General features: G+C 39.1%; 1 protein-coding gene across 1 annotated transcript in view; it reads left to right on the top strand.

The window, feature by feature from the left end:
* The window catches only part of LHCGR (luteinizing hormone/choriogonadotropin receptor), a 151,416-nt gene that overhangs the window by 100,435 nt on the left and 34,076 nt on the right, over window positions 1-16,905 (top strand). Inside the window, 2 exon segments of the mRNA XM_063441477.1 lie at window positions 1,063-1,137; window positions 2,406-2,591. Of these exon segments, the coding sequence (XP_063297547.1) occupies window positions 1,063-1,137; window positions 2,406-2,591 (261 nt within the window).

The raw sequence follows: 16,905 nt of genomic DNA, 5'->3' as shown, positions 1-16,905 counted from the left end.
AATCCAATATAAACTGTAAATAACCTAATCCAAGTATTAAAAAAGTAAACACGTATTATAGTACTAGAAACCCCATCCTAAGAAGGGAAAAATAAAATTAATGAAAGTGCATCGGCTTAGCAGCTCGACACATGTTTTGGCGTTGGAAGTACGCTTTTCTCAAGAGCAAAAGAAAAAAAAGGCCTACCTGGTGCCTGAAACCATATGTCCCGGATGTTTGCCAATAAGAATTCCACTTCCCTGCTGAACACAGCTTGTCTGACTTGAATAGAAACTGTTCCGTAGCGCCCCTTCATGTGTCACCCAGGGCATGTGCCATACCCTAGGTACGCCACTGTTTAATGGACTTGAGCGTTTTTTCTTGCTCAAACTAATTTATTTATTTTTACATTATTTTTACATTTTCGCAATGTGTTATCTGGTTAGTTTTTACTTTAAATATTCCATATTTTCAAAACTGCTTTATCTAACAGACCTTCTTTCTGAAGACTATGATATGTTCATGTTATTTTTTTTTCAGCCTTCTTCCTTTTATTTAAAAGTAATCATGATATTTGAGTTGCCATATTATTCATGTAATGTAGATGCAGTTTTTTCTAATAATATTTTTTTATAGAACGGTAATTTTAAAACCAAAATCGAGAGATTTCCTTTCGGGTCCATTCTTAAATGTAATAATTCTCTGGCTCTTTTTCTCAATACTAAGAATATTACGGGCTCATGATGGGATGTGCACACAGATTGGACAGAGCACGATAAGACATACAGCCACCACTTTCTGCTTCTGCCTCTCCTAAAAATATTATTAGCATGTAACTCAGCTTAGTAAGCAGTTATTTTCCCGGTGTAAGTTTACACTTTGCATAACGCCGGGAAAATAACTGGAGTAATCTGTGTAATAACAGCTCCAAAAAGCACAATTTCACAATGTGTTTTCGTGTTACATTTATATTTAAAGAATGCAGTTCTAAGTTTGTGATTTCTACGGGAGATCAATAAATGCACTGAAAGTTATACCACGCATGAATATTGCTGACTGTGATCTATGTAATTATTATGCAGGTTTCTTAATGACAACAACAATCTGAAACATATTCATAATGATGCCTTGAAGGGAGCTATTGGACCAAATCGATTGTAAGTAGAAATGTAATTTATAGTTATGGTCTTTGAGGCATTTGTGAAATATTAGTTTGCTTTAACAAATTGTTTTCCCAATTCATGTAATGCATATTAAAAATAAGTATTGTGTAAATTTTTTTGTTTTTTCTGCAAATTGCTTCTTACTTATGTTAAGTCCAACCACAGTTAATTTTCACACTATCTACTCCTCCCATCATTGTTCTCATAACGTCACATACCTTAGCAAAGAGGTGACAGAGAGGAAGAGGGGAAGGCAGAAAAAAAGGAAGAGAGGAAGGAGAACGAGAGCTAGGGGATCGTAGGAGAAAGTAAAATATATGAATATTAGTATTTTCTAAATTTGTAATCACTAATTGACAGACAGAAAGGTGTGATCAAATGCGTTTTTATTCAGACTAGCATCTCCTCAGCTGGAATTCCTCATTTTGGAAGCAAATTGAAATATAATCAGCGAGAAGTGATGATTATTGCCTCACTATTGGCAGAAACAGTATATGGAGCAGATGACGTCATTGTCACAGTTCTCTACACTTTACTAGCCTCCTTATTGATGGGGGGTGGGAGGGTTGAGTTTATAAGCTGAGCATTGGTGGGGTGGGGCTGTGGGAGCAAATTGTGACCGGAAAACGCAGATTGTGATCGGTACTTATTATAGTACCAACTGCAAACTGAAGTACTGGTCATAATTATGAATATGAGACAACTCACCATAATAATCATTGAAATTTTTCTTTAAAGTGCAGTGCAGGTATAAATGGAGTCAAAACGTAAATAAATTAAAAAAGAAGAATACAGCCAGATAAATGGACAGACAGACTTGTAACATGAGTGCAATATTTACCATTATGTCTCCCTGAGATGCCTGTCACTGCTGTCAGTGTCTGAGCTATGTATGTACTGAGACAGATGCCAGTCAGGAACACATTGTGTGAAAAGAGGGGCTATGTCTAAGGAGTAATGGTTCTGGTGACTATAGTGTCCCTTTAATTTTAAGCACCTTGAAATGTTTATGCTTTATTTGCACCGGAAGTTACGTGTTGCTGTTACTCCAAAGACTGATGATTTGTATGGCCTTATCAATCTGGTCTTTGGAGACCCCAGTCTGACACACAACATCCTACGATTTTGCGTTTGAACGACTCTACAAAGTAGTTGATGTCTTTAGTTGCAGATGTTGATAATGTGGTTGATTGCCTCTGGACTTAAAATCTAAGATACAAAGTAGCACAGACATAAATCTCAATTTTGTCTTTATATTTTAGAGACATTACATCAACGCGTCTGGACAAACTTCCTAGCCGTGGACTGGAATATATTCAGGTGTTGGTTGCCGAAAAATCCTACAACCTAAAAAAGTTACCTGCTCTTGATAAGCTTTCTAGCTTAGTGGAGGCTCGACTAACATACCCTAGCCACTGTTGTGCCTTCACCAATATGCGAATAAGAGAGTAAGTCCTTTCTTAATTTAAATATAATAATGCAGCAGCTTGCATTCACTCCGATGGACGTATCCACATTTTATAAGGTTACAATATTCAATAAATAGCTCATAGCATATGTATTATATAGTTCATCGCAAACAAGTGATTTTCTTTAATATTAACTTTTGCATCAGAAAACAAAAAGCATTTTAAAAGTGTCAATAATTAAATAATAAAGAAAACGCCCAGAAAACATCATAATAATTCTATGTTGCAACACTACAAAATGTGGAAATATCCAAGTGGGGAGGGTAAATTATTTTGCCAGGTACTGTATATGATACGTAAGAGTAAGCAGGAAGGAACAATGTGAGCACAAATGTTCTTCCTGGGAATTTAGAGCCAAAATGGTAAAAAAAAAAGTGTGCATTTAAATTGGCAGTCCCTGTAGGCAATGCTGGCAAATTTATTTTCGGATGATAATATTTGTAGCAAAAAGTTCCATCATTTTTATGACACAACATGCTTCTGCTTAGATGTGTAGATAGTATGGCTCACCTCTTATATTGTACTTACATAGAAACATAGAATGTGACGGCAGATAAGAACCATTCGGCCCATCTAGTCTGCCCAATTTTTTAAAATACGTTCATTAGTCCCTGGCCTTATCTAATAGCTAGGATAGCCTTATGCCTATCCCACACATGCTTAAACTCCCTCACTGTTTTAACCACTACCACGTCAGCTGGAAGGCTATTCCATGCATCCACTACCCTCTCAGTAAAGTAATACTTCCGGATATTATTTTTAAACCTTTGCCCTTCTAATTTAAGACTATGTCCTCTTGTTGTGGTAGTTTTTCTTCTTTTAAATATAGTCTCCTCCTTTACTGTGTTGATTCCCTTTATGTATTTAAATGTTTCTATCATATCCCCCCTGTCTCGTCTTTCTTCCAAGCTATACATATTAAGATCCTTTAACCTTTCCTTGTAAGTTTTATCCTGCAATCCATGAACCAGTTTAGTAGCCCTTCTCTGAACTCTCTACTTCTACCAAGTAAAAAGAAACCCAGGGGATAAATTTACTAAACAAGGTGTTTTCTTGGATTTGTCCGTGTAGAATAAAGTTTGCCACCAGACTCTTTACATTAGCTGCCACCCACAAGTTGAAACCACTGGTTATTGAGTATGGTAAGAAAATATGCAGAGGGATAACAGGATTAGATGAGACAAGACACTACAATTTACACCGACAATACTGTGATCCATATTCCCATGCCTTCATATCTGTATGATATGAGCAAAAGAGGACTTTGCCATGCCCAGGCAAACTAACCCACAAAGCTATTCAGTACTTCGTTACATACAAAATAAATTGATACTCATCAACAAGAAAGGGGTCATGTATTGATTAATTTATTGTTTTGATTCTGTACAATATTGCCCTATTATTACTTCTTATGTACCAACTTTCAGCATAAAAAGACATGGATATGATATATGTTAATGATAATATGGTGATTCTGGCTATCCTAAAAAAAATATGCATGTTGTACATGTCATTAAAACAATTGGTCTATTCTAGATACTTAAAAGCAAAAACTACACTATGTGATTTATTAAAAAAACAAAAAACAGTATTTGATAACTAACTGTTTACAGGTAGCATTAAAGGATCACTATAGTGTCAGGAAATAAAAAAGTATTTTTCCTGATACTATATAATCCTTAGGTCCCCCCCATCCTCAGGGCCCCCCTACCTTGGCGCTGAAGGGGTTAAAACCCCTTCAGCTACTTACTTTAATCCAGCACCGCTCTCCTCCCCCGCCGAAGTCAGCTCCCGAGTGGAGCGGAATGCGCATGCGCAGCAAGAGCCGCGCGTGCATTCAAACAGTCAATAGGAAAGCATTTCTTAATGCTTTCCTATGGATGTTCTGCACGCTGAATGCGATTTTCGCATCCAGCGTCGCAAAAGCACCTCTAGCAGCTGTCAGGAAGACAGCAATTAGAGGCTGGATTAACCCTCTGAAACTGTATATTTACATCTGAAGGGTTAAAACCTAGGGGACCTGGCACCCAGGCCACTTCATTGAGCTGAAGTGGTCTGGGTGACTATAGTGGTCCTTTAAGAAAAACAGCCACAGTTCTGGGTCAATGACAGATGATTTAATAATTATGGAGTCCAGTGATCCAAATTTAAAATGTAACAAAGGTGAAAAAAAAAAACTGGGCACTTGGGCAAAACATTATTTACGTAGGACAGTTGTCTCAATCTCTTATCATAGAGCAGCAACTTAGGTTAATCAAACACATCTAATTGATTAAAGGAGAAAGGCTAAAATAATGTCTCAGTATTTGTACGTGACAAAGTGGAGAACAAGCACGGGGTATAAATACAATTTTAAAGTTTAAAGTACTATCTGCAATTTGAAATATTACAGGTCCTCTACTACTTCAAAATATCTATTTGTAAAACCCGAAGTGCTGTTTCTGTGTTTAATCTTTTTTTTTTTTGTGAGTTTTCCGAAAACCAAATATTACAAAAAGAAAATCCTTCCTTTTATTCTTTATGAAATTGGCCCTTTATTATAGCTTCAGAAGATAAATTGTAGAGATATAATGGTAGAGTTTGAGAATCAGTTCATTCTATTGCCTCTTACTACATTCTGTAAATATTACATGTGCATGTCCCCCATAAAAACAATTTCACCGGAGAGAACAATTTAAGGAAAAAAATGTGTAAGAAATAGAAGCAAACCCATTTCTTTCTTGCTCATTGCGTTTCCTAAGAGAGGATGAGGTTCATGTCTTTTTCGCATAGACATAATATTATATTTTGGATGTACTGGATTTTTTTTTTATTTGTCCCATATGCAGCCTTGCCACACTTGCTATATATTGGAACAGCAGATTTTACTGAGTTACATTTCCTAACTGTTCAGTCAGTCTGAGCCATTGGTGCAATAGTACACTATATTTCAAATATGTGTATATACATCATATATACACCATCTATTCTATTTCATTTAAACAACTCTAATATATTTTCTCATATTATACCTAATAGATCTCAACGTATACATTGACAGAGTATAGTGGCATACAAAATAAAAATATTACTCTATTACCCTACAACTATTGTAAGAAAATACATGTTTAATCTTGGAGCTCACTTATCAGGTATTCCTAAAAAATAAATGGTGTTTAATTAATGCAAAATGTAGCTATTTTGTCTTCCAATGTTTGATTTGTGACAAATTTATAACTTACAAAATGTTGGCCTGGAATAAGCCTAATTTTAATATTGTTGGACAGGCTTTCCAAATAATTCAATATATTTGGATAAACCTTTATTTTTTTCAAAACATTAAAATATCAAAAATATATCTTGTATAAAAAATATATTTAGAAAAACATCAAAATATCACAAAATGTAAATAGTTTTCAGAATATTAAATCTTTGTAAACGTTAATCCAAAAATATTAAATCATTTGGAAATCTTATCCAATATTAAGTCGAGGGCATAGTTGGACCATCGTGTCCAAGTTAGAATTGTTTTGTCTAACCTGACTAACATATTTTGCTTCATGTAGTTGGCAACATATCAGAATATACTGTTTAGTGAAATCTAGCTGTAAAAAAATATAGATAGATATTCTAGGGTCCAAAAAAGTTCCTGTCATAAATTCCGAATTTAAAGGGACTCTCCAGACCCCTAAAGCACTTTAGCTTGCTTCAATACGTTTATGTGTGGAGAGAGTTACTTCTTTTCTTATTTCACAAAAAGTGCATAATTCTATAGAAATTGTCATTTTTGTAAATTAAAGGACACTATAGGCACCCAGATCACTTTAGCTTAATGAGGTGGTCTGGGTGCCAGGTCCATCTAGGGTTAACCCTGCAGCTGTAAACATAGCAGTTTCAGAGAAAATGCTATGTCTACATTAGGGTTAATCCGGGCCCTCAACCCCCTCTGTTCCTGTACGTCCAGTGGTCTGATCTCAATTATGTGTCTGTTAGTCCACCCATTGTACAGCGCTACGGAATTTGTTGGCGCTATATAAATAATAAAATAATAATAATAATAATAATAATAATCCAGCCTCTAATGCAGGGGTAGTCAACCTTTTAATGCCTACCACCCACTTTTGTATCTTTGTTGATGGTAAATTCTCCATACCACCCACCAGTGCCACAGTAACTAATTTTATGTGTTTTTTTTTTTTCTTGAAAGGAGAGGTTTATTTTCTTTTTTTAAATGTACTTCAATGTATCTATTTCTTTTCCCTTTTTTCTATTCTTCTTATTTACTATGTGTGTGTGTGTGTGTGTGAAGGGTGCTGTGTGTGTGTGAGAGTTGCAGTGTGTGTGTGTGTGTGTGTCTGTGTGTAGGGTGCTGTGTGTATGTGAAGGGTGCTGTGTGTGAAGGGTGCTGTGTGTGAGGGTGGCAGTGTGTGAGGGTGGCAGTGTGTGTGTGTGTGTGTGTGTGTGGCTGAGGTGCAGTGTGTGTGAGGAGTGATGTGTGTTAAGGGTGCTGTTTGTGTGTGAAGGGTGCATTGTGTGTGATGGATGAAGTGTAGGATAGTGTGTGTGTGAGTGTGTAGGATGCAGTGTGAGTGAGGGGTGCAGTATGTGTCAGGGGACAGTGTATTTGTTTGTGTGTGTGTGTGTGTGTGAGGGATGTAGTGTGTGTAAGGTGGGCAGTCTGTGTATGTGAGGGGTGCAGTGTGTGTGTGTGTGTGTGTCAGAGGGCAGTGTGTGTGTGAGGGGTGTAGTGTGTGTGTGTGTGTGTGTGTGGGAGGGTGTAGTATGTGTGGAGGGTGCATAGGGTCTGTGCTGTGTGTAGGTGGGTGAGATGTGAAAATTAAGATAGATGTGAAAATCTATCTTAATATCCCCTTTTTCTTACCTTTTGCCAGGAAGGGCATAATGCTGCAAGCCCTGGTTGTCCAGTGGTTGCATATTCACTTTAGCCTCTGGCTGTAAGCGAACTCTCCTGACCTTCTGCGAGCACAGCACTGTATCAGAGCATTGCCATGATAACACGTGGCAATGCTCTGACCAGTCTGCTCGCAGGAGGGACACAGAGCCTCCCAGGCCCTTCCCTCCCTCTGCTGGAACTAAGTGCAAGCCATCCAGTGAGAGAAATCTTTGATTTCCTCACCAGCCCGAAAAGGCTTACAGCAAGGTTGGCCCTGCATGGGCCGGCAGGGGAGATGAAAGGATCTCCCCTGCTGGCCTTGGCCACTAATGGGCAGTAGGGACCAGGTTGACAACCCATGCTCTAGTGGCTGTCTCATTGACAGCCGCTAGAGGCGCTTCCGCGCTTCTCACTGTGATTTTCACAGTGAGAAGACGCCAGCGCATGCGCATTCAGCCAAAGGAGGAGGAGAGTCCCCAGCGCCGAGGGAGCCCAGCGCTGGAGAAAGGTGAGTGTTTAAACCCCTTCCTCCATCTTCAGCCCGGTGGGAGTGGGACCCTGAGGGTGGGGGCACCCTCAAGGCACTATAGTGCCAGGAACACAAGTTTGTTTTCCTGGCACTATAGTGGTCCTTTAACCTTGTTACATCCTTTGTCTTTCAAGCAGTCAACAGGTCCTGTTACTTCCTGGTTTAGTTAGCTCAGCGAAGCTAAACTCAAGAGGCAGAAATTGCTCAGAGCACTTGTCTTGCAAAGTTTTCTCAACAAGCTGCATTGGGAAGTCTGTGATTGGACACACACATAAAGTCTGAGTGGAGTTAGAAGGGGAGTGCTTGCAAAGGCTGCAGACAAGATATATATATATAAAATGCATAATTAAACGCATGCATGTTTTCATTAGGGATATATATACTAAATAGTGATTTTTATTTATTAATATTTTGGGCAGTAGAGTGTCCCTTCAACGCCCAATTAACTGAACCACAAGCACAGATTACTCAGATTTTATTTTGGCTACTTTAGCCTTAAATTTGAAATTCACTTTGATTTCACTTTGAACAGCAGATAATTCTCTCTTTGGTTATTAACCCTAATAGAATTGTATATTCTGTTACTTTAAGAAAGAAATAGACATTGTTTACCAAAATTGTTATATATAGACTAACGTGCACCTGCCCTTATAAATGGTGCTACTTTATAAGCAATAAAACTCCATCTACAGAATGTATGTTGCAAGCCATAAAATAGTGTAATGTTGTAAACATTTACATTCGTGGTGTTCAGACTGCTTTTAATAATTGTAAATTAAGCGTGATGACTAAAAATATGCGTGAGCAGCTGTTTTTTTCCCAAACAATGTGGATGACGATAAATTCTCTTTAACTTATATTTTATACCCCAGTTGGGCAAGAGTTGCATCAGTCCCATGTCATTACTTTCACTGATATTATTGATGAATGGTGGACATGAATCAGAGGGTTTACTAGTGGAATTATCCATTTCCATTGAAAATAGTTATATGAAATGGGTACGCTAAGGACCAAAACAACTACAGCTCATTAAAATTGTTATGAAGTTAAGAGCTTATAGTCTCTGCCTTTATCAGTCTTGTCGAGAGGGCCGTTTTTCAATCAAACTGCACCAAAACCGTTACATAGGAGACCTGCGAATTTTACCCGAAGTCCCATAACTGCGACAATCAGCTGTAGTGGTTATGGTGTTTTGCATGACCTTATAAGACAAACTAGTCTTGCGTTGTGTTTAGCATAATTTCTAAGATAAAGCAAATTTTAAGAAACATGCCATTCAAAGGAGCATTAAGAGCTCCAGACCCCTCACTCCCACAACAGCAGTACTCCAAGCCACCCTTCTGGCACATAAGGTAAGTTAATAGGAGGGTGGCTGGAGATATAAAAAAAAATTACATGTGTGTGTGAGTGTATGAATGTGTGTGTGTGTGTGTGTGTGTGTGTGTGTGTGTGTATGAGTGTGTATAAGTTTGAGTGTATGAGTATGAGTGTGAGTGTATAAGTGTTTGTATGTGTGTGAGTAAGAGTATGTGTATGGGTGTGTGTATCAGGGCGTGCATCTGTGTGTGTGTATATGTATGTCAGTGTGCTTCTGTGTGTGCGCGTACACATCTGTGTATGTGCATCTGTGTGTCAGAGTGTGTGTTTTTATGTCAGTGTGTGTATCTGTGTCATGGTGTGGGCATGTATCAATGTTTGTGTGTGTCAGGGTGCATGTGTGTATGTGTCGTGTGTATCTATATGTGTGTATGTGTAGGTGTCTATATGAATTTGTGTGTACGTGTCAGTGTATATATATATATATGTATCTGTGTGTTAATGTGCATGAATATCTCTGTAAGTATGTATGTATGTGCATACATCCAAGCAGTCAAACACCAGCACAACATACAAGCACTCTCCTGCAATCTAACACAAATATTACATACAAACACACCCCTACATTAAAATATATATATATATATATATATATATATATATATATAAATACAAACACACCCCTTCACTCAAACACAAATACTTCACACAAATGCACATCCACATTTAAAAGTGAACATTACATTCTGACACACCCCTGCAATCAAACGCAAACATCACATACAAACACACCCCTATATTAAACACAATAACTATATACAAGTACCCCTTCAAACACCAACACTGTACATTACACCATAGCGTCAGTAAATGCCGCAGCGCTGTACAGATACGCAAACTAGAAATTTTGACTTGGGGTGCCTTGAAAAAATACTGAAATATTAAGGGCGCCTTGAACCTAAAAAGTTTGGGAACCACTGCTGCTGCTGAGTAATGGGAGTTTGAGCAGTTTGAGTGGTTATGGGGAGAGCCTTTCCCTGGTGCTGTCCCACAATAATTAGTGAAACAATTTCCAAATGGCCCCCTTTTCCGATATTGCTAATGTGGAAGCCCTTTCACATTAGTGATGTTAATTCCATTTCGTTTGCACGGATTTCATTGGGACGTGTTACTAAACACAAGGGAATCAGCAAGCAAGCCTTAGCAACTGTGGAGGCAAGACACCGGAATCCGAAATTCACAGTGAAGTAACAGAAGCAAATTCCTAAGAATAGTTTCATTTTTAAAAGCCATCTCTTTGTCCCATATTGATATGAATTTAATATTCATGCTGTAATATAGTGCTGCACGGGGAAGATGTCGTCTGCATTTTAATTTGTCATTTGATGATTTTATAAAGAAAGATATCCATCTTAGTCTGTATATATTGATTTCCACTTTTTGTTTTGTTCTATTTTGTTCTTGTCTTTGCCTTGGTGATTATACATTACAAAGATGATTGTAGGAACCGCACTCAATCCCAGCAGACACCGGTGCTCTGGAACAGGACCAGCACACAGCCAGCAGTTAGTAGTCGCTACTAAGTACTGTATGGTTATTAACCTTGACTATGTTGTTTACCAGCTTACCACCAATAATGTCTGCTCTGCCGACCACTTGTAGATTAGCCACTTGCTGGTAAAGTCAAGTCAGAAACATGTTTGTGTAAATTGTCACCACAGCAACCACATCTTGCCTGAGTATGAGTAGTTTACCCTCTGAGGGACCTTAGCTCGTTTCTGCTTTGTGAACTATTCATTAGACATTATTTGGAGGGTGCGCATTCCAGTTTTCCAACTTGGAATTTTCACAGATGGTCATCATGCACCCATGTCCTATTTGGGACATTTTTGAAGCTGGCCAATGTAATTTACCCCCATCAAACCATATATTTTTGAAAAGTAGAAACACTAGGGTATTTTAAATGGTGGTATTTTAACACTTTCCATGCACTAATTCCACAACCAGTCTTTGTCAAACTTTTGGGCAGTCAATTCATTGTGTTATTTTTATATACGTGTGTTTTTTATATATATACGTGTGTAATTTTACTCTGTGTATTTTTATATTAATATATGTACATAATAATAAAATACACTTAGTATGACGTTATATATAAATAGCGATGGCTTGCATTCCTGGTGTAATCCTGGTGCCCGGTGCTGGTCTGGCAAGGATCATGTAGACATAGCAGAAATGACCGCACTCCAAGGACTTTGTAGAGAGTTTAATTAGAAAAATTAAAAAAATTGCTTATTATTTTGGACCAGGTGACACATTTACGAATGAAAATAAGATTATGCAATGTATATAAAAACCACAAAGTCTTCTAGATGTAAGACAGCTTTAAATTGTTACTGCTTTGTTCAGATTGTGATGTGAGTTCTCAGCTGCACAATGCATTTATGAATTTATTTTTAGAGCTATAGTAATTAAGGTACTTGCGAGTTCCTTTAATAATCAGGTATAATTTAAAAAAAATAAATAAATGTATCAGTATTACAAAAATATCTATGATTATCTTTTGTTAATACAAAAATACGACTACTGTAGACATCAAAAAGGTGCTGGCAGCAGACATCCACATTCTGCATATTTAAAAATCACTATGCACGGCTTTCATTACATGTAATATAGCAAAATATTAAAGTATCGCCTGATCTTATAATCGCGCTCCTATAATCATGTAATTCTAGATTTTGGATTCTTATTACGAGGCTTCTTTTTACTGCAGCTCAATTTAGAACATAACATAAACTTGCTTCACCTAATTTGTTCTAGAAAATGGACAGCACTAAAATGTAATAATAGATTTAATGATCCCTTGACATCTTTTTGACACTGTGTGGGTAATTAAATCCCACTATCACCAACATTACTTTCTCCTTGGCAACGAACATCTTTCTGATATCAAAGCCTCCTCCTCATTCTGCAGGTTGAGTGCTTAGTGACACACACATCTTGAGTTATATTGTACTGCCTGTCTCAGAATGATTCACCTTCTGCATTAGAATACATGCATTGATGAAAAAAGAAAAAAAATCTTTCAACAAGTGTCGGTGTAACCTATTCTCATACTATCAAAAGCTGCAGTTTAGACCCTTTACTCTTTAATTGGTGATGTGATTGTAGGTTTACAACTCCTATGGGAGTACTATTGATCTGAATCCCCCCAGTATTAATGGTTTATTGTGGAAGGAAGAATATATTTGTTACTTGTATCCCTTGCTTGATGTACTAAGGTACATCATGTAGGCTCCAGATAATGGAATGTCTACCAATGCCCAATGCAATGGGGTAAACCAATCCCAGTGTATATGTCACCTCAACATTTTTTTTGAATATAATAATCTTTTTATCAAGTTTTGAAAGTAAATAGATTATTTGTTAAATGAAGCATTTGTAAAAAAAATATGAGAAAATCTCATCCCACCTTTAGTATATGATAGGGTCAATCAGCCATATACATACCCCTTGGGTCAGACAGTGTTTGAGCTTGACAGTTAGTTGGTCTGATGATATCACTGCTTTGTGCGGGGAGTGCAGCAGGGAAGATCTTCTGACTCAAGGTGAATGTATGCACACTAGAAAAAAGGGGGGTGTACTAGCGCTAATTTAGTGATTGTGATATAAGTGAATAAGCTGCTTCAACATAAATTTCTTATCTTTAAACAATAGTGGAACAGTGAGATGTAAAGTGAAGCGCTGTATATTTAAACAATGTGAGGTATATAAATTAAGATAATACCTTAGTTTCATACATACAAGTCCATATGTGGCATATAGTACCTTGAAATAAAACACAGATAAAAACAAAATAGTGTATCCTGTGATATACAGAAATAGGTATAAAACTAAATAATTTCCCACTCACACTTTTAGGAGCTAATGGATATAGCTCAATAAAATCGCTTGTAGGATCCGTAAAGGCGATCCTAATCCCTTCTTTTATGGTGGGAGTTCTTCCTCTTCCTTGGTTTCTAAAATCAGGAGAGGTATATGGTGCAGTACCTTTGATAGTGAATCTTAAAAGGGTAAAGTAAAAGGGTACTTACAAACCCAGAGCCATCCAAATCGGCTCTGATCAAGGGCGTATGTGGTTAAGGACCACAATCCTTCTTTGTGCAAATGAAAGCAGCAGGAACAATGCCAGTGGTGTTTAAAAATATATATAAATACTTTATTACATAAAACTATATAACATTATAAAAACACTTGACTAGGCATTAAAAAAGTCCAATTCCGGTGGTTTCCAAATTCCCAGTCTGGGAATTTGGAAACCACCGGAATTGGACTTTTTTAATGCCTAGTCAAGTGTTTTTATAATGTTATATAGTTTTATGTAATAAAGTATTTATATATATTTTTAAACACCACTGGCATTGTTCCTGCTGCTTTCATTTGCACAAAGAAGGATTGTGGTCCTTAACCACATACGCCCTTGATCAGAGCCGATTTGGATGGCTCTGGGTTTGTAAGTACCCTTTTACTTTACCCTTTTAAGATTCACTATCAAAGGTACTGCACCATATACCTCTCCTGATTTTAGAAACCAAGGAAGAGGAAGAACTCCCACCATAAAAGAAGGGATTAGGATCGCCTTTACGGATCCTACAAGCGATTTTATTGAGCTATATCCATTAGCTCCTAAAAGTGTGAGTGGGAAATTATTTAGTTTTATACCTATTTCTGTATATCACAGGATACACTATTTTGTTTTTATCTGTGTTTTATTTCAAGGTACTATATGCCACATATGGACTTGTATGTATGAAACTAAGGTATTATCTTAATTTATATACCTCACATTGTTTAAATATACAGCGCTTCACTTTACATCTCACTGTTCCACTAATGTATGCACACTAATCAGCCACAACATTAAAACTACTGACAGATAAAGTAATTATTGTATCATTACAATGGCACCTGTCAAGGGATGTGATATGCAAGGCAGCAAGTGAACAGTCAGTTTTTTAAATTCTTTATTTTTTCGTGCTAGGTTTTACAATTTGGTCTGTAGAGCCACAACAGCACAACAAACCGACATAAACAAAACTGTTATACAACGTCATGGCAAAGGAAAAAAAAAGCACAGTTTTATATAATATAATCATGCTTATACTGTAGGGTTATATTCATATAGCAGTCCTGCATATTGTTAGTAACAATAACAGATGTCTGGAGTAACGTTATGCAGGGAATAAGTGAGTGAGTGAGTGCTTCAGCTAGTGGTGGAGTGTCAGGAGACAGATTTCATATCCACCTGTGTTTGTGGTACGCTTATCTAGGCTGCTGCTCTGTCATAGTAAGACGTGGTAGGCTAGGTGTGCTATGGTCACCGATGGTGTGCTTCCTCGTTGAACCATTGTTGCCTGTAACAAGTCGTAGTTGCTTATGGTGTGGTAACCTGCTAAGGAGTGTAGTGGCAGGTTGATCTGGTGTTGTCACCGTGTGGTCCCTTATAATTAGCGTTGAGGGTTCCCTTATGACCTGACACTGTGGGTGTGCTTGATAGGCATGCTACATGGTTTGCAGACTGGTGAAATTCACTTGTGAGGGCACATTCTAGGTTAGTAGGGCGGGTTGCGTCTAACTATACCAGTATGTCGTCCCGCGTGCATGCAAGTGTAAGTATGCGTACAGCCTGACTCTGGATGCCTATTGCACAAGTGGGTTATGATGGGTTAAACATTTTATGTTGAGATGGTGAAGCGTATCTCAGATGGGAGAGGGCCACCAAGCGTGTGAAACATTTTGTCTGGCTGTAAGGTGATAGTCTGGCAAGCTAGTGGGGGAGTATATGTAAAGATTATTTATGTCTTTGATAACAGGCTCTGCGTCTTAAACTAAACAAAAACTCAAACTGAATGTCATAATAACAACTAAAGAGAATGACACAGGTATAGTCTGTAAGTCTATATCAGCCAATACCACATGCGTGAGGCAAGCGGAATCTGGGTTTTCGTGTTGGCAGGCCGATTTTGTCAAGTCCTCCTTCATCCTCAGGTCTTGGTCGGGAGTCCGCAGTTGCGCTGATGTGGGTGAGAGTGTCACTCCAGCCTCGGGGTGTTGTGCAGGCCTGCGTCTCCTGGCATCCTTGGCCTTTTCTGGGGCCTGAGAGTTCTCCCTGTTTAGGAAGGTCGGAGGATCCGGCGGTCAGCCTTCTCTTGTGGTGCTTGTGTCTCCGTGCTTGTGGGTGTTGCTTTCGGGCTTTCGGCCTTGCAGTCGGCTGCCCGGGTGGACCAGGGGGAGTGTGAGTGGACTGGCTTGGTAGTTTTATGCCTAAGAGTTTCCCCCTCACCTCTCGCCACCTGCGGCTCCGGTTAGTCGCTGTCTGCGTTTTAAGCCGGTCTGTTCGGGCTGCTAGTTGTTTCTCTCTCAGCGCTTCCCAGAAGCGGTTGAAAATCGGCTCCAGGCGCTGCGAGAGGTCTGGTTGTTGCTCGTGGGTCAGTAGCTTGCCCTGCTTGTTCCGCCTATCAGCCGCCATCTTGGGAGCGCCATGTGGAGTGCTGCAACTCTGTTGTTTGGGTTCACGCTTGTCTTGCGCTCCAGGCTGGCTGCCCCAGACTTGCAGTGAGGACCGGGATAACCCCCTCCGGTCAATGGGGGGGGGGAGGTAGGCAATGAGTGTGCTGAGGGGTTCACTCGAGGCTTTGCCGTTGCGGAGAGCGGCCGCCTCTCTCTGGCTTGGTCCCGAGTAGGCCCCATTCGCTGTTGCGGGTTCCCTGGGAGGAAATGTCTCGTTCTTGGTATCAGTCGATTCCCCAGGGATTCCCTGTCGTCCCTCATGCTGTCCTGCTGGTGATTGCTCCGGTTTTCGAGGTATTTACCCCTGATTAGGTCGCTGTTTGTTAGAAGCTGATGCTCGGTGCGTCTTTCCAGCCCGGCGGTTAGGCGCCGCCCCCCGAACAGTCAGTTTTTGACTTTTATGTGTTGTAAGCACGGAAAATGGGCAAGTGAAAAGATCTGAGTGACTGAGAAGGGTCAAATAGTGATGGCTAGATGACTGGGTCAGAGCATCTCCAAAACGGCAAATCTTGTGGGATGTTCCCACTATGCAGTGGTTAGTACCTAATAAAAGTGGTGCAAGGAAGGACGACTTGTGAACCGGTGTCAGGGTCATGGACGCCCAACCGTAGCTCAAATTGCTGAAAAACTGAATGCTTGGCATAATAGAAAGGTGTCAGAGCACACAGTGCATCAGTTTGTTGTGTATGGGGCTGCATAGCTGCAGACTGGTCAGAGTGCCCATTATGACCCCTGTACACTGCCGAAAACATCTTCAGTAGGGAAGTGAATCGTCAGAACTGGACCATAGAGGAAGACAGTTACCTGGTCTGATGAATCAAGTTTTCTTTTAGAAAAAGAACAACGCTGGGGGAAGATAGACAAAAGTCCATCCACCAGAGTTGTGGTGGTTATAGGATACGATGGGGCATAACCCCTGGAGGTATGAAAAGAAAATAGGACTAGTGGTTGGCAGAGTGGCAACAAACTACCGCACAAAAAGACCTTATATCCTTATATGAGAG

The sequence above is a fragment of the Pelobates fuscus genome, chromosome 2, assembly GCF_036172605.1.
Source record: "Pelobates fuscus isolate aPelFus1 chromosome 2, aPelFus1.pri, whole genome shotgun sequence".
Classification (NCBI taxonomy): domain Eukaryota; kingdom Metazoa; phylum Chordata; class Amphibia; order Anura; family Pelobatidae; genus Pelobates; species Pelobates fuscus.
This window is presented reverse-complemented; position numbering and strand designations above follow the sequence as displayed.